This window comes from Lampetra planeri, chromosome 3, assembly GCF_965212315.1.
Source record: "Lampetra planeri chromosome 3, kcLamPlan1.2.h2, whole genome shotgun sequence".
Taxonomy (NCBI): domain Eukaryota; kingdom Metazoa; phylum Chordata; class Hyperoartia; order Petromyzontiformes; family Petromyzontidae; genus Lampetra; species Lampetra planeri.
The window spans coordinates 22,204,294-22,223,034 of record NC_136109.1 but is presented as its reverse complement, the minus strand read 5'-3'; the positions used below and the strand labels follow the sequence as shown (position 1 = coordinate 22,223,034).

General features: G+C 44.6%; 1 protein-coding gene across 2 annotated transcripts in view; it reads right to left on the bottom strand.

Annotated features, from left to right (window-relative positions):
• BNC2 (basonuclin zinc finger protein 2) overlaps positions 1 to 18,494 on the bottom strand; it is an 85,195-nt gene extending 66,701 nt beyond the window's left edge. Inside the window, exon 1 of one of the 2 annotated variants that reach the window (XM_078623829.1) lies at positions 18,235 to 18,494. In XM_078623829.1, coding sequence (XP_078479955.1) covers positions 18,235 to 18,237 — 3 coding nt within the window. In that variant the 5' untranslated portion in view covers positions 18,238 to 18,494. The remainder of the gene's footprint in view (positions 1 to 18,234) is intronic. The other variant, XM_078623821.1, reaches the window with a different exon arrangement.
• Positions 18,495 to 18,741: the final 247 nt, after the last annotated feature.

The window sequence follows — 18,741 nt, the reverse complement described above, 5'->3', positions numbered from 1 at the left end:
TTAAAGTCGGGGGGGGGGGGGCAGGAATAGCTCAGGAGGGAGACAACACAGTCAATGGCTTCACTAAGAATTTTGCAAGGGGAGGGGGTTTGGGGGGCTAAGCTTTCAGCCGGGGAGAGGGGTGTCGAGAGGTGGGGTGGGGGCGGTAGCTGATTCTTTGTTTAAAAATAATAAATATGTGGAAGGATTCAACCACAGTAAGAAGGGGCCCCGAGCACTTCCCATTTAAATGAGGATGTTAATTTTCATGGGAAATTTTGTCGGAGAGTTAATGCGTCAAGGTATTTGACTTTGCACTTTTAAGTGTTTTTTGTTTTGTTTTGTTTTTACCTCCTGTAATATCGTGTGTGGGATGTTGCCGTGGTGAGACGGTTAGCAACACTACTGGACTTGCGATCCACAGGGGTCGATTTGATCTCCCGGCACGGCAGCTAAAACAATGGGGCAGGTTTATTAACCCGCAGCCCCCTGCCAATTCCCTGACCTCTGTCCACCCCGTCAAGGTTAATCACTCGGCAGGTCGCGTCTGGTGGTGGGTTAATGTGTGGATACTCCCACCTCTTGCAAGACGGTCACAGATGCGGTCACTGCATCGCGCGCGCGTTCAGATGCGCTTCTGCGTCCGTCTGGAAAGCTCTTCCTTCCGATATCAGGAAGCCACTGGAGCTATGCACTTTTAAATCATCCGGATTGAAAACGAAATTCTTTCGAACTGCTTTTTGTGTTTAGTCTGTTGTCCTTCCCCTGCACATCCAATTAGCATGGTTGGCTACGTACGGTGCGAAAGAAATTCAACATACATACATACAAGAGGTCTGGCCAGCTTGCAAAGGTAGACCAAACGATATCTAGAGGTGCTCTGAAGCATCTCCCCCCCCCCCCGTGGAGGCCTTTGTTCCAACAGCTGCGTGAGCCGGCAATTGCAGGGATGCATCATTCAGCTGTACATATTTATATGAGCTGTGCGTTGTATGATTGCTAAAAAGTAACCAAACTTCAAAACGGAGTTCGACGCACACTGTACGAATGTATTAATCACATTAAAAACATCTAAAATAACACAAGTATGAAGTTGGCACGACATCAAATGTAGCGTGTCAAATGTAATACTGCGCTGGAGTAATTAACATTCTCCCTATTGCCACCCCCCCAAGCATCTCGGAGCAAAGAAAGCCCAATGGGGTCTCAGGGATTTGTGTCACGAGTCCACATTAACCTCCAACAATGTCCATCATCCAAGCCACAACTCTGACAATACCCAGTGTCAATTATTTTTGCAATTTACTAAAGGGGCAGGATGATGTCGCCATGGTGTGACGCTTAAAGGCACGCCCGCATTCGGGGGGTCACCGGTTCGATCTCCTGGCGCTGTCCGCCCGGCAGTAGGAATGGGCACGCCACAGTTAATTGATTGGCACGTGGCGTGTGGTGGGCTAGAGTGTGGGTGACTTGCCACCTCTTCCAAGGCACCTTGCCACCGTGGACGAGTGGGATTAAAGAAAATGCCTTGTAATAGGGTAAATTGCATGGCTTTGGCTTTATATAAAAAGGGCCGGAGTAGAGTTGTGGCGCAGTGCACTGCTCCATGAACCCAGTGACCTGAGCTCAATTCTCCACCGCAGGTAACGTGAGTGGCAAGTGAGATCTGAACCGGTCATGAGCACCACCACCACCACCGCCGCCGTGACCACCACCGTCAATCTGCACTGCCCAGCGTGTCGAAGTATGGCCAATTTAAAGCGTAGAATGGCTTGGGGTGATTCATCATACACTGCTGGATGAAGGAGTACAAGTCATCGCGATCGCTCATGATGTCACGTTGGAAATTTATGTTCTCCGTCGAATGCCCTGCACACGAGCGGAGTTCATCGCTCCCTCTCTGTGGCTGACGTTCGCTGCGGCGTTAGACTCCACCACTGGTCGTCATCCCTTTCAAGCAACGTGCCCCCTATCCGAGCCAACTCGTTTTTCTCAACAGTCAACATTGTCTAACGTGTCCACTCCTTTTCTAGCTCGCGTGCTCCTCCGCCTGCCTCGGTGTGTGATTCCAAACAAGCACCTCTTCACGCTTCTTTGCGTACTTTTCAGCTCCAGGTTTTGAGTGATTCCAAGAAATTTTATCTGGAATATATACGTACGTAGATTAAATTATATGTATATGTGTCGTTCCTGAATACGTTATGAATGTAAAACAAGCAGCAGAAGCCACTTCACAGAGCCGTATAGTACATTTGTATCAAATATAAAAGTGCAGAACCTGCAACCGCCTGCTTACGCCTCTGTCAGCGGAATGGCCTCCAAGAGAGGGAGCTCTAGAGATCCCCTCTCGAGGGTAGTTTGGCCTACTTCTCTACGCTATAACAGAGGTTTTGGGTTAGATCGACACAGTCAATTTGTAAGGTTTGTCACGTAAAGAAAAAACAAGCCAATTCGTTCCTAGTTCAGCACACCGGTGTGTTGAAGAGTAAACCCATTTAAAATTCGAGAATGACGTTTCGCCAGTATTTACAACCAGCATTATCAGACGGGCAGCCAGAGTTGTGGAGAAACCCTCCTGCTCCGGACGTAAATTGAGGTGGTGGCGGGTTTAAACGACACATTTATATATATCTACACGATCTAACCCCAAAAACCTCTATCATGGATAATATTGGTCGCGAACGCCTACGTGTTAAACTTCTCTACGCTCGTCAGATGTTTCTGGAGAGGTGGGAGTACACAAACTGTAATCTGCTGGGTGGACAGAGGCCGGGGGGAATTTCTAAACTTTTCCCATCGTATCGAATGCCGGGCTGGGAGATCGAACTGGCGACCTCTGGGATGGCAAGTCCAGTGCGCTAAGCATTATATCAAGGCGACAGCATCCATTCCATCATATGTATAGAAATGGAAAAAAAAACTGAAAGTAGTTCAGCATAGAGTGAATACTTTTCAGTTTGTCTTCACTGGGAGAGTACATCTGTATTCGAAACGTTAAAGGGAGAAGGATACACATTTTGCTTATTTGGATCCACAACTTCTCACGAGACGACAAATCTGCCTAAATAAAAATGTCCAAACTGGATATCGACTACGTCGCAGCAGCAGATTTCAAGAGTTTAGTTTTGATCGACACACGAGTTAGGATGCCGCCCTGCAATGCGTTTTCAGGGTGTGCCACGTGTTGGGCGGCATCTCGTCTGACAATTCGTAAGGAGGCACACGGAGCGAAACCGAATTCACGTGCTGCAGAAGCTCCCAGTGCAAAGTGGTGACACGTTGGACATTGTGCGGAACAATAAACGGTAAAACCCGAAAACACATCGGAGAGCAACACCGACAGCCACAGAAACATATGCACGCAGACATTGGCATTTATCGTGAGGATTTTTTAAAATTTTATTTATCATCCAGTACTTTAATTCCTGGAGCACAAAACAGTAACGGTGCAGCTATCAATTATTGTGCTAATGTGAAGGTCAGAAATCTCACTATTGTGTAGGCAGCCTCCGAAGGATGTCCTCTTTGCATGGGTGATCACAAGGCCTGGCTGATCAAGGGTGACCACTAGTTACCAGGCAACCTTTGCTCCCCATTCATGTATCTTTTCATCTTAGAACTGCTCTACAAATATTATTTAGGCATGCACCACAGGAACTCCAAAAACTCCAATATAGCCGATGTCACTTATAGTAAATAAAGCTCCCGTTGGTCAGAAGGTCAGAGGACCGTGTAGGAGGAAGATTGCTGAGGGGGAGGGGAGGGGGGTGGTTGATGGTGGGGGGGGGGATGAGGGAATGGCTCGGGCAGTAGGGACGCTTGAGAAAACGAGGAGAGAAAAGCCACCCGTCGAATGTCCTTTACAGGTGTCCAGCCCCACGGACACCAGGGTTCACCTAATAACGCCACGCAGTTGAGTGACAGATTTCATATAAGCGGGACAACTTTGGGATGAAATGCAGCAAGGAGCGGAGCACATTGCATTTGGAGCCAAAATACCACGGCGAACAGGGACAGCACCTTGGAGGTTCAGACAATATTGATTCTGTGGTGAAAAGCATTCCACAGCCTAAACCATTTGAAAAAAAAAAGATGGGTAGTTCTATTGTAATATAGAAGATAGATATACGGCACAATACAAATAATTAGAATATCAGCAGGAAGATAAACATGGATAACCTTGTCTTATTGTGTGAACAGTTGTATAATCCAATGTTTCAAAGTTACAGAATGAAATCGTAATGATAGACAGCTACGGAGTAGATATATGCAGCCGCAATTGAACACGTTATTAGCTGGCTAACATTAACATACGATTCGCAAATTGTCAGATTTTGTTACGTTTTGGCGGCAGAATAACTACGGTGGGTTTCTGTAATTTTTTTTATTAAGTTCTTGGGTCGAGCGGTGGTCACGCCGCTGCGCAATGATCCCGGTGACCCAAGTTCGATTCCCGGGGCTAGGGCTAACATCGGCAATAACAGAACCGGCCTTGCCCTTGCCAAGACAAAGATCTCCCGTATAACCTTAACAGACTGTTGGGGCAAGTCCTGTTCACGAGTACCTATGAAAGCCGGAACGGCAAACGAGTGGGTGGGTGGCCAGCACCACGCCCGACCGCCTTTGTCTCCCTAGAGGCGATGTTTACACACCGCACTAGGTACTCATTTGAGAATGAGTTGACCTAGGGAAGGCCCAGGACCGGTTCAAATAATCGTCACTGGTGTTGACGGTGAGCGGGAATCGAACTCTGGTTGTTGAGTTCGTAGCGCAGCGCGCTAACTGCTACCCTACCGCTGCCTTCAAACCTACTTACCAACCCACACTGACCAACGTGGTGAAGTATGGTGAAAAAAAATCCCAATGGCATGGAGGGGCCTTGATACGTTGGTGAATTGACAATAAATGGCATTTATGTGCAGTTCGCAAATTTACACTGATTTTCACATCAAAATTACCCTTTTAATGTTTTAGTTGCATCATTTCAGGAAAATTAGTTTTTAGCACTGATTTTATTGTGATTGCTGGCATGCGCAGAGAAGAAAAAAGGACGCGAAAATTGAGATCAGGACACAGAAACATCGCAAAGTGGCACCCAACCTGCCTACAATGGCGAGAGGAGACATGGAGTTCACAAGAACAGATATTAAACTTTGGGTACCGGGTGACCGGGATGTTCAGAAAAAAGCCTGCAGGGTCCCTAACTATTTCTGTCAATCATATTGCCATCTATTCACGCTTCATTTGGATGTGTCGTCTGCGATATCCCCCACGGTCCGTGATGAAATTTGAGAGGCATATAAATGCTAGCAATGCCCCCTATAGCACACCTCGGTCCGATCTCTCCAAATGTCATCCATCCGAGCACGGGAATCCCCAGAGGAAAGACGGTGGATGGGCAGCGACTGCTGTATTAACCTCAGCACACGGTGACTGACAGCCAGACACTCGCAGTAATAGCCTTAGTTATAGAGCAAGGGTAAAAATTGTCAGATCATCACTTTAGTTTAAATCAGATACTTTCACTTGTTTTTTTTTTTTAAGCCACCTTTCTATCCACAGCGACTGCTGTCAAAGATGTTCTACAGCGGCGGGACTTGGCTTGCTGACACAGCCATCTGACAAGTTTCCTTCAGATCTTTCTGGGATCACACAATACTGTACATCCTATCTCACCACAGCCCATATGCCATATCCATCTCTGGACCAGATGGGCCATGTCGTGACACACTGTTAACATATGGGCAACCATATGCATGTTTATTATTAAGCGGCTATTTGATTGTGGGCACACAATTCCCGCACATACAGTTACATTGAACAGCCATTAGGGCTATGATGGCTTTTAATGGTCTGCCATCAAAAAATTACATAATTAAAATTCAAACTCTTGGTTTTAAAACAATCTATTTTACACATCATATATATAATACATAGGCAATCCAAGAATTGTTGGACAATTGCCTATGTTATGGTTTATTACTACCAGTCTTTAAAGAGAATACAGCATTCCATGGGGCAGTGACGCGCCCGAGCGGTAGCGTGATCGTTGTTTTTTTGCAGAGGATCACGGTTCCAATCCAGTGGCCGCCCTGATTAATACTGCCGGGGTGTATTCACTGTAAAAATGCACGCCAGTCTGCTTCACAGTAGGCATTAAATATCCTGCGACGTCACTCGCAAGAATGGGCCGTCGTGTGCCAGTGTCATGGTCCAATCTTGCCAAATTAAAAAAAATATATCCACAAATTACTCAATTGGAATATACAGAGCCCTTCTTGCTCTCGAAACTTTACAGGACCTTCCTGAAAGAGAGTCACGACACTCAAGTTCGGCTAAACAAGTGGAATAAATAAAGTAAATCATGAACACGACACATAAAAAAAAACGTTCGTAGATCAGTTATATTAATCCATGTAACACAAACTCTCCCGGATGGGAGTGGTGTCATAGTCGTTGCACATTGCACTATGAACCCGGCGGACCGAGTTCGATTCCCAGCCAAGGTTAGCATCATTAGCGAGTCTGAATGACTCCTTGCCTCCGCAGCCCTCCCTACCTCCCACTGCCCTGCCCTCTGCTCAAGCGGCCCACTTACACGAACGCTCACTGACCAGTGTGGTGCAGTGTGGTCAAACAGCCCCCCATGACACAGAGGCCCTTGGGTCTTTACACAGCAGTGGAATCACAAAGGACTACAAATGGCATGTATTATTCATGTTATTGCTATAACTTACAAAAGGAAAACTCTACGATCCTGTAATGATCAACTTTTATCCCATACGATCAGTTTAACTTGATACGCATTGATTTTGGACAAAAAAGTTCTATTTATATTCGCATATGGAGTCAATGACAAACGCGGGTATTAATATTCGAACGAAAAAGGCAAATTATTTTCCATGTACCTCTTCTCTGGGGCCATTAGAGCATACATAACCATGAGGCAACTTAAAATGTCTACTCCCTTGAGAAGCCAAGTCACCACTGTCAGTGCAACAGCAATGCTTATTTAATCACTCAGCGCAGGCTCATTTCTGCATATTACATAAAGCATTACAAATTGCATTAGCAAAAAAAAGGGGGGCTGACGTGCTGCTTAAAGTGTTAGTGCGCGGACACCTAAGCCGGGATGGATTTTATCGCGCTGAACACAGAAAAACTATAAATTATCTCTATTAAAAGTGAACAACTTGAATTAAAAAAAGCCACTGCGATAACTAGTAAGCTATTACATAGCTAGCATACTCGTGTAAAATTTGCTCCAGAATTATGTGTATGAAAATGCATTTTTCCACAATCCGTGCCAGCTGTAAAGCTTAACCATAGCATTGCTGTTAGCATGGTCTGCTGGGTAGCTCGCAATTCCAAAACATGTCACTTTTATGCAGTGTACAACATGTACATTTTTAATCCTCCACATTATTATATTAAAAGTTGCAATATGTTTGGAAAAAAAAGTGAATTCATAGCTCAAGAAAGTATAGCACTACTTTAGGCCCTCCGCAGCTATTAATGGCAGTCACGTGCTGGCAATGCCATTTATTATATTTAGCAACTTACTTTCATTTTGCAGGTGCGCTGGCTGGAAATCAGAACCCTGCTGCGAAGGCATACTGTATGAAGGAAGAGGATAGAGCAAAAAAAAAGGGAACATAGCATAGCACCTACATACAACTGCAGCAATCACCATCTCAGCTGTTTACCGGGATGGAATGCCAACCAAAATATTTTCTTTTAAAAGAAATTTACATCCTAAATCAAAATGCACTGTTATTTACTCTTGGGGCATTCTAAAATAAACACAAGCGAAGTTACTATAAACTTCAGGTGGATAAATAGAAAATAAAGTATATTTTCAAGCATTGACTACACAGAGTCGACTTTTTTTTGTTCGAGAAAAAAAAGTCACTTGGTGCCACAGAGGAAGAAAAAGCAATGGATTTTCCCCTCCTTTCTACTCCCGCACCCCCCGCCCTTGCAAGGAGGGACGGAAAGGGGCTAAACGGGGAGCCAAGACCCTGTGACTTTTGTCCCATGGCAAGCGGTCGGTATTTCTGTCATGCAGCCTGAAAATCACTGGAGGGGAGAATTTCTCCATGACAACGGCTGAAATGATCCCCTGGAATGTGTCTTGTGGCACACTGCTGACCCGAATATGTGATCCAGATGTGTCGGCTGTCACAGGCAAAGTAAACACATCTGATGGACAACATATGACCAGAGGACTGCGTGACTGATTACAGGGTGCTGATGGCTAGGGGCTGCAAGCCAGACTGCACAGGGCCTGCAAAAGGTCCTCACTAGGGAGTTGAGGGGGCTTTGAGTAAGGAGTATAGGGGTTTCATTTCAGCCAGGCCAAAGGGTGCAGAGGGAGGTGGCAGGGTGGACGGGAGGGTGGGCGGGCGAGTGGGTGGCGCAGGGAAGGGTGGCGGAGTGGTGGGGGGGGGTTGCAGGGTGTTGGGGAGAGGGGGGACCTTCACCGAAAGGCACCACTTGAGCCAGCCACATTCACCTCTGGGATTAACGCTCCTGCTCTCGGCTTTGTCCGATTTCTGCAGACACCAGCAAGTCCCAGCTGGATTCCAGGGTGCACATTCCAACGGAGACCAAGCGGTGCGCTGGGATCTGCAGAACTTTAACGTCTAACATTTTTTTTCATAAAATACAAAAAAAATCTGCAGACAAGCAAAGGCAGTTTATAGTTTTTTCAGCTCTCTTTTGTTTATATAATTTATATGGCTGGGACTTTGGCAGGAGTGACTCCACAGGAGACACCAGCACTGTGCGGGGGGGGGGGTTCTTGGCAGGTCAGTTTCTCGCTTGGTCCACGCTGCACCGTCTGCGAGTCATTGTCTGATTTTTGCACATGCCTGGTCTCCGACTGTCTCAGCGAGCCAGACCTTTTCAGCAAATGCAGAGGGGACCACGAGACCCGTAATTCCGGGCCTCCTCCTCCAGTCCGACGACAATTGCCAAGGAAAACAGCCCAGCGCACAATGGCCATGCTGTACAGGGGCTTGCCATTAAGGCTGTACCCACAGTGCCGACAGGGCCAAACTGAAACGCTTTGTCTGCAAGTGGGACTTGGCGCAATAACTTTTCTTGCAAACATATGTTCGTCTGATCTGTGTATTGTCGCACTCCAGGAGAAAAAGTTCAGCTTCAGCGTGGTGTGGGGAACCTTATATAAAACAAAACCTCTGTTTATTTTTTCAGAAGTTCAAATGCACTCTTCTTACTGTACTTTTTTTAAAATACCTAAATATATAATTTACTAACATTTGAACCGGGCCCTCTGTACATTTTCTTGAAATGTTGAAAAACGCTGAAAGTAGCCGCCCGTTGCAGCATTCGCCCCTTTAAAGCCCAAGCAGCCCACGGCATCCGTGCCCCCAGTGAGACCAACCGGTCTACCACATGACTGGCACAAATGACTGGTTATGACTGCCCATTTTTCGAGTTGCTTACACTTTGTTAAACCACTCTCCCAACTGTTATTGCAATAAATGAAATATAATCCAAAAAACTACCCACTGCTCTTGTTGTACAAAGGCCTGCGGGTTGTACAGTCACTAAAGTGCACATGTTGTTGGCGGGAGCCAACGAGATCTGGTCCAGACATACCACTCGAATTGCGTGACAGCCTTTTTTTCCAGCTCGATCGCCGTTGAAATACCCCTTAACAAACTCACTGTACAGACAAGTCCCTTTGCTGCACTGGTGGTGTCACAGACGAAATGTAAATGAAAAACAGATGCCGTTTTTAAATGTTTTGGTCCCACGTTTCGAATAAAACTGACGAAACAAATGAACAAAACATTAAGCAGTTTTTAGCAATGAAGACTAAGCAAAGGTATTTTTTGTCCAGAAAATTAATTAATTCAAAACATCCAGACGGTACAAATACATAAATAAACTTAAGGTAACGTTAGTGAAGAATGTAAGTTACTTCCAAGGATATTCAATCTGTCTTGTACGTATTCCCTCATGGTGTCCGTTCACACTCTGGCTGTCGTGTCAACCCTTCATTCAAAAGTATATAAAACACTGCTCGTAAATTATGGTTAATAAAACGAGGCCCCTACCTGTTTAATAATCATTAAAAAAAATTACAAGAAAAGACACGAGTACGAGATAAACCCTGTGCCCCTAACACACTTCTCCAAACTCGGAGACTCTTGGCTCGCCAATTGAAGAGTCTTCATCTGTCCCTTCCATCCGCTGATTGGCGACGATTGGAACAGAACAAAAAATCCGCCCCTGTTCTCGCTTCTTTGGGTCCGTATCGCTGCTTCGTTCAGCCTCGCTCATTTCTCCTTTCTCTTTGAAGATTTATTTTTACCATGGCACCTATCTGTCTCTCCCCCCCCCGCCACCTCCTTTTTCTTTTGACACGCGTTGTGTGCAGCATCGCCAAGTACGGGATTCCTTGCTCAGGTTCATTCTCGTAATGCATCCCAACGACTGTGGTCTAAAAAACACAGTAAGCTCGGGGAAATGTTTTCTCTTAATGCGAGACGCAATATTATGGTGAGCAAATGCCCAGTCTTGGGCAGCAGGAAATAGCAACAGTCGGTCCCAGTGTGGGAAATTCGCCGAGCAGAAAAAGAAAGAAAAACATTTCCACTGCTCACCGAGAGTGAAGTCTAATCAAACGATTGTTTACATGGCTCACAATGCGAGACAAATAATACTCTTGTTTACCCACTTGTCGACTTTCAAAGCAGGCAAACACAAATCCTTGAACGGGAATATGGGGTAACGGTGTAGGTTTCTTATCGCCATCTCAAATTCATTGCAGACAGGTTAAATCCCTGTTGAATAATTACGCACAGTAATGTAATATACTTAAAATACCATATCTAATGCCTTCATCTGTGTTGTGATGCCATTCAGAGAAAGGAAACCGTACACATTCATCCGAGGTGGCCTTACTTTCCAACATATCCCCCCTAATGTAATATGAAACTTAGATTTACAAAGTATGTGTATGCCTTTTCATTTCGAAAGGACAAACTTCCACCACTACAAAAATTGGCGCTGGTTTTCTCAGACCAATATCGTATAAAGTAAGTACACTTTACATAAATGCAGCGTGATGCTATGAGGACCTCCATGCAGCAGTATTAGGAAACCATTGGGGCTATGCCCTTTTAAATCTAGATTGAAAACTCATTTATTTCGAACTGCTTTTAGTGTTTAGTTTGTTGTCCGGCTCTGCACCTCCATTTAGCACGGTTGGCTACTTACCGTGCCGACAGGTTAAATCTCGATGTTGAAGAAGTTCAGCATTTGTTCAACATAAATGTGTGGTGAACTTCTTCCGCACCGTACATATCAATTATCCCCCCCTGCCTCTGTCCACCCAGTGGTATAAGCGGACACACCACAATAAGTCCATTGGCAGGTCACGTGTGGTGGCGTAAAGTGTGGGTGCTCCCACGTCTTCCAAGACATTTGGCTAGTATTCGAAATACCCGTCTAGAACTTCCTTTCGTTGGAGGCATCTCCACCAGCAGTGATTTGAACAAGCAATTACAAGGCAAACACTTTATCATTACCTTTCAAATGTTTTGGGTACATTGTGCGAGGACTATCGAACAGACACTGCATGTCTAATTGTGCAATTGAGCTACTTAAATACTACAGTGGACGGTGCAATTGCCTTTGCAAGCACACTTTCTGGACACTTCAGTCACTTCCCAAGAGAGCACGTGGTCGTGCGTGCACATGGACCCTCGCTTTACCAAAGTTGAGCAGGCTCAGCTGGATGTAACGATCAACTTCAAGTAAGTGTTTACACATTGGTGAATTACTCACTATCAAGTGCAACGCTCCCGTGGGTGAAAACATCGGGCAAGAAGCAGACTTGCTTCATCTCAAGCGACGCAATTTTGCCCATGGGGCTGGTTCTATAGAAGAATCTCCAAGACATTTTTGTTGTTTAATATCACTCCCAGCGTTAATCGTTGTGACGGATTTAGTAAGGCAATGGCCTACGACGTGCAGACTTGCAGCGTGATTCTGGCTATGCAGAGATAATATTTGTGCTGCACGTTCTACCCGAGTTGGGGTGGAGCCCTCAGTTCCTACCTCACCTATTACTTGATGCAGAGCAACACTGATTGATCCCAGTCACTCGCTCACTGGGCATCAGTTGCCTCCTTATCACTCCTCTGCCGCTGCTACCATGTTTACTGTTCCAATAAACTTTACTCATCGATTCCTCAACCGACGTTGAGGAATCGTGTATTCGACTGGCCGTTTAGTCTCATCCATACAGTGTTCAACCACCACGCTGCAGGTCAAAACACTTCTCGGTTTGCTTCTTTCCTTGCACGGCTCTACTCTAGAATGTTCCTTTCCATCGTCTTGTGTCCCCAAGTTTTCATAACGTTGCTCAATTCAAGAAATATATTAGCGCTCGTCGATTACAGGGGCGGTTTGTTTCTGACCGCTCGGCGATTTGGGCCTGTTGGTCTGCACGAAGCAACTGTGACAGATTAACAAAAAATGTGTTTATATATATGTGTGTGTGTGTAAAATATTGTAAGCCACTTGCGCGGTTAGGTCTGGCAAGTGAAGGTTCTATGGAAATAAAAGTATACTCTTTTTTCTTCATCTGGATTCAATGAGCTATACCTGTTGTAATATATATACAGATGAAGCAGAGTGCCGACGACACAATTTCTGTAAATGAATTCTGCTCTGTACCATGACCAAATGTAGAAACCGGTGTTGACGCGTATAAATTCACCGGCTTACGCAAACGAATACTACACCTAGTAAATGAAGCGTGACTTAGGCACAAGTTTTAAGTTTTATTTTGTTGCTGCTGCGAGGTGTCACGGCATAATGCGATGTCTCATTTCTGCTGTAGAAAGTAAAACAACTCCACGGGTGTTGTCGAATCAAGGTGCAGGAGCAAAGCATTTATTTATTTAACGAATCTATTACAATTGTTGAGATTAACGATGCATTATTCGAGATGCTGTAAATGCTTTGAAAGTGGTGTACGCATTGTATTATTTGTAATTTTGCTGCTATGCAAAACAACACTGGAGTTAACATCTTGCCACGGTGGTGAGATGTTAACTACCTCGCCTGGTATACAGGAGGTTGTGGGTTCGATCTCGACTCTGACGCCTGCTGTTGTATATTTGGAGTTTGCATGTTTTCCTCCGTGGTCGCGTGGATTTTTCTCTGGGTCCTCCGATTTTTCCCTCCACATTTAGAATCAACGTGCGTTTAGAGTATTTAGCTGTAATAGAACGACCATTTGTGGCCAGGTCGCTTCTGAAAAAGAGCTATACTGTATAGCTCACTAGGTTTTACCTGGTAAAATAAATATAGTTTAGTTTCGTATAGATACACACGCACACACCGTTTGCAAGCGCATGTTTGTTCGTGAATACATGCCATGCTTTTACCGGTTAAAAAAATCTATAAAATGAGGCATTTTCATCCAGGCAAACGATCGTTCATGATGTGATTGAAAAGGAGACCTCAATAATAATGATAGTGACGTAGGATCCGCTGTTGGTGAAAATGTTGTTGTTATTCTCAGTTTGGAGATTTGGGATATGATGCTCGCATCATCAACGCCCATCCACAGTGAGAATCAAACTTTAAAACTCAGAGTGTAATGATGATGTATCTACCCATCAACTCAAAAACTCTTAAGTAAAAAACATGCATCGAATAACCCGTGTTAAAATCGATGTAATTTTATTCAAATATATTGTTCGAATAATAAATTACTTGTGCATGTATGTACGTTGAACTTATTTCGTGCTAATCGGAGGTGTGAGACTGAGTTGTAAGACTCCTTTTCAGGAGGGTCCTGCATTGGGTTTTTATTTTAATATGTTGTCAGTCAATAAATGAGTGTTCATTATATGTGTTTGAAGAAACTAGAGCACCTGGAGAAAACCTCATGCACGCGAGGAGGCAACGCTCTATCCCCATGCAGATGAAAACAGATGGCGATTAATTCGCTTGCTGTACTGCCTTCTCCTGGCGAGCCAGGAAGGGAAATGCACTTCGAATCACACGCGTATGGGAGTTTCACAATATCAGTGTGATCGACCAATTATCTTCAGAACTGATTTTTGTGTTTAAAATGTGTTGTCCTTCCCCCGCAACTCCGATTAGCATGGTTGGCCACGTACGGTGCAAACGAAGTTCAACATCCAAAGGTACATACTTACACAGTGCTGGATGATAGGCCACGTGGGTAGCCACCACTCCGATGCATGGCCCTGGCATTACTCGTGGCCACGATACCCCGATGTTGAAACATAATTGATTCTTGCATCAATTTATGACCCTGAATTTAGACGATAGATAGAATCGCCAGAGGAGCGTATCGCTACATCCCCCCAACCTATAAACTCGAGCACTGGATGTCAGTGACACATGTGCTCACTGAGCAAATATCGTTTGTACCCCCACACTCTTGTCACTTAAGAACAAAATCACGGTAATGTATTTACAAAAACCGGCCATTGCAAGAAGCACATTGTGATGATACATTTACCAAAAAAGCTTTGATCAGCCTCCTTTTGTTTATCCATACCCATTTACAAATGGAGCTTTTTTTTACCCCGTAAAAATAATTTTCAGTTAATTTTTTAAAGATGAAACTAAATAGTTTGTATAAAGAACTAAACATTCTCACTGTTACCTGTCACAGAGCTATTGTAAACAAGCAATACGCTTTAAAAACCTACATCCGAAACAAATATTTCAAGCTGCTGTGCTTTATTAAAATTTGTTCTCCACTTACTATTCAGCATTATAATGCTAAAAGGGGATACTCTCATACCAGGCGCGAATTATAGGAATCCTGAACAAAGTAAAGAGATTTGTGTTTTTTATTGTGTTGTTTACGTGCAACCATAACTGCGTACTAAAACTGCTTTCTTTATTCCCAAAGAGCTTTCATCCATCAAAAAATTTCCACTTGTTAACCAACCGCACAAAAAATCCGGCGGAAAGAGAGATGTGTCAAAATAAATATTGTAAACATCCACTCTTAAAACGCCCCTGTACCCACCGTCACGTCAGGATTTATCATCCCATTTTCTTTCTTCGGGTTTGTAAAAAAAAACCCACATTATAAAAACATCAAGCATTAAATATTTTCTATGGCTTAAGCTACCCTAGTGATGGTGGCACATGCGCGCAGAGAGAGAGAGAGAAAAAAAAAGTTTTAAAACAATTACCATACTGTGTGGTGGCCAGCGCATATGGAATATTTTTTTACGAGATGGATACCGGAGTTTCCCCTGTTAGCCATCCATCTTTCTGCAGAGCTGCATTATGTTATGTTGTTGCAGTAACAGAATAAATGTAAAAAACATCGTGTACACATTTTGCGCGGGGGGGGGGGGGACCTTCAAGACAAGGGCCACCTGCAAGGCTGGTGCTGCTGGTGGACCTGGCCTCTCTTGTGTGAGGGCACTTGCACAGCCTTTGCCACAAACTATGCGGAAACCTAGCAATGAAATTCCGGTTTCACACCTGCGGTGAAACACTTAGCCCTTTGTTGATGGACTCTGGAGATGCTGATGGAAACTGCCGAATCCAAAAAAGCTACTTTCTCTCTTTGTCACCGCTCAGTCCGCATTGGAAGGGGAAAAACCGCACGTTCGTGCCAAACGGCTGAAAGTATCATTAGCATTACGTTTTCCAGCCTCTCCTAACTTTGCTGTGTAGTTGTTTTGTTTGTGATACTCACAGAGGATGTTGTTTTTACAGAGATTCTTAATACTTTCAAGGTGTGCCTTTTTATTCAAATGTAACGCACAGTGCGTACAAATGGATGTACGTCTTGTCATATATATTGCAAGTGGTCAAAAAATATGCGAGAACTTTTCAGCTTGAATGTGCATCTCTCAATTCCACATCCTCCAATATGTCCTCCCTTTCCATTCCTGCCAGACTTCTGACCCACCCATCCCTTTCCTCCCACTCAAGAAACATCTTCTCAAAGATCCCCTTTCGTGGCCCACTTTTTCAAGACCTCTTCCTTCACCCCCCCCACACTACCCCCGAATTTCCCACTCACCCCTAGTTCTCTGCCCCCCCCCCCAACGCACAGCCTCCCTCCGTTCACTTCAACGCCATTCTCTAACCCACCACTTCTTTCCACCGAAAAAAGGTCCCCTTAACCAGTGCCTCACCAGTTTGTTTCCTCCCTTCCTCCAAACTTCAGCAGAGACTGGCCCCCACCACCTCCCTTCCCCTCCTTCTCTCCGAGTTTCTGCCATCTCCGGCCATGGCTGGGGACCACCTGTGCTCAGCAGGGTTGCGAGTGACCTGGGCCGGTTCGGCTCGACTTCGCACGATGACAAACCGTCTGCCCCCCCCTCCCCCGTGAGTGGGGGGCCGAGATGAAACGGCAACGTGGCCGGTGACTCACAAGGGGCACGGCGGCTGATAATCGTAATCAGATGTTGGCCCTGGAATGCGAGCTAGCGGTGGTGCTCAGGCTCTAGGCTACATGACACTTAAAGTTTTTTTTGTGTTTTTCTAGAAAAAAAAACACCCAAAAATATTTTTTACACATTCTTCTTCTTTCTCCTTCTCCTCCAAATGTATCGTCGTTAATGCTTTATATATAAGCAATTTAAAATGGCGCACTTATTACAAAGTAAACGTGAATGATTATGTTCGTTGTATGCGGGTTTGCTTTGTTTCGACAAATTGTCCAGCTAAAGCCACGTTAAATTGGGAAAAAAATTAACATCTGTGTGTGCTTATGTTTATGAAATGCAATAACCACGCATTAAGTAATTTGAATGTAAGCTAACACTCAAAATATAGATGACCTTTATAATATTACGTACATTGGCAATAAACAAAGTTTGCTTTCAAAGTTGACAACTACTTATGGAGCTTTCAAGAATGAAAACATCAATTGAACAGCGTGGCATGAAAACAATAGACTCAACGTGAATTTGTGTAAACTGATTATCTTTCAGCAAACCTTTTTTCCGCTTTTAATTTTGTAAATAGCAATTATGATTTGGCCTTTGCCAAAGAATTCGATGAAACGAACACCCCGTTGCAGTGTGCCGTTGCACCCTGTCAAACAGTGCAAACCCGTGACATTTACACAGGTACTTTTCCCAAATTAAATAAAGCTCTCAACTTTCTCCGCTGTAATTGATATCACTGAGTAAATATGAATAAATATGCCAATGACATATGCGTGACTTCTGCACGTTATACAGAAAACATTTAATGCGACAAAAGAAAAAAAATCAAATCGTCTCTAAAAGTTTACTTTCTTCGCTGCAGTTGATCTCATGAAATAAACGGAGGGTAATTTTTTTTGACGCTACGTGCACATTGATTCTTCTGTATGCTATACGGAGTAAAAAAACAAACCAGCCACAACAAATCTCACAAACATCTATTAACGTGGACTGCATGGGCGCTTGCAGTGCGGAGCTCATGCTGTCGCTAAGGTATGCGCTGAATGTCACAGCGGAAGTTTCAATTCGACAATCATAACAAGAGCATTTGGTGTGGAGGATGGGAGGTGTCGTCGGGTGAAGGGTGAGGGTGCTTGGACCAACTGATTGCGACATCCGCGTTATGCAGTCTACCCGAGACTGTTTAACTTTTTTCACATTTAACTCATTTCGTAGAGAACAACTCTTTCCCCTTCCGTCATTGCACAGTTGTGTCCCAACAGTAACCCCCCCAGCCCCCCCCCCCCCCGGGTACGGTACCAAATTTACAAGTCACCAAACGACACGTGTGAACAACAACAACAAACCAGGCATCGACTCGCAAAGCTTCGATCCACAACTTGGCAACAAGTTTCCAGGAAAGAACGTGGCTACACACGTACATACCTGCATGTGTTGCACATCAGCGCAAAGGAAAAGTTGCAAGGAGCCCCTCTCTTGCTATACAGAAAAAAAAATACAGAGTTCCGGAGTGGAATACGGAGTCCACCAATTGATTAAAAAGTCACAAAAGGTAGCGGCTACGAAAAGTTTAACCCACTCTCGAGTTTTTGTTGTTGTACAATTTAAAAAAAAACAAAATTTTATCGGTGTGCAATGAAACTACGATCAGTGATGATCATCAAACAGCGCCGCAAGAGAAACCTGTTCACAGCGGTTGTCTATAGATTTATTTATAGATAGACGGCAAAAAAGTTAACCGTTATATATTTATTTATTACAATATTTCTCCCCCGCCCTCCCTCATCCCCCCCCCCCAACGATTTACCATATTCACATCGCAGGGCGCAGAAGTCGCTTGCAAGGAGGATGGAAACGCGCCGTCTTCCTCCAGACACCCACCAGCAACTTCCCCGCCTGCCCACCCCCACACCCCCCCAGCTGTCCTCCCTTCTTCGTCTTGTTGTTTTATTGTTGTTCTTCCTCTTCCACCCTTGTCCACCTCTTCTCTTCTTCTCGCCTCCCTTCCAAGCTCACGGATGGCAGGAAACAAGAAAGCAACTCTGTGCTTTGGGGCGGGCGCTTTAAAAAAAACCAACAACTATCCAGTGACACGCTCAGGGATGATACGAACGCAACAAGCTACCACTCCAACAGAGCTTGAACATACACCAATACTGAAACAAACTCCAAAAAATCCCGTCTAACCGAACAAAGAAAAAGTTTAACTCGTGTTCCTTTTTTTTGTCTTTTACAATCTTTTGAGTTCAATGTTAAATAATCGATACAAGTGTCTTGGTACCCTACGCCTGTCTGTCTGCGTGTCTCTCTCTCG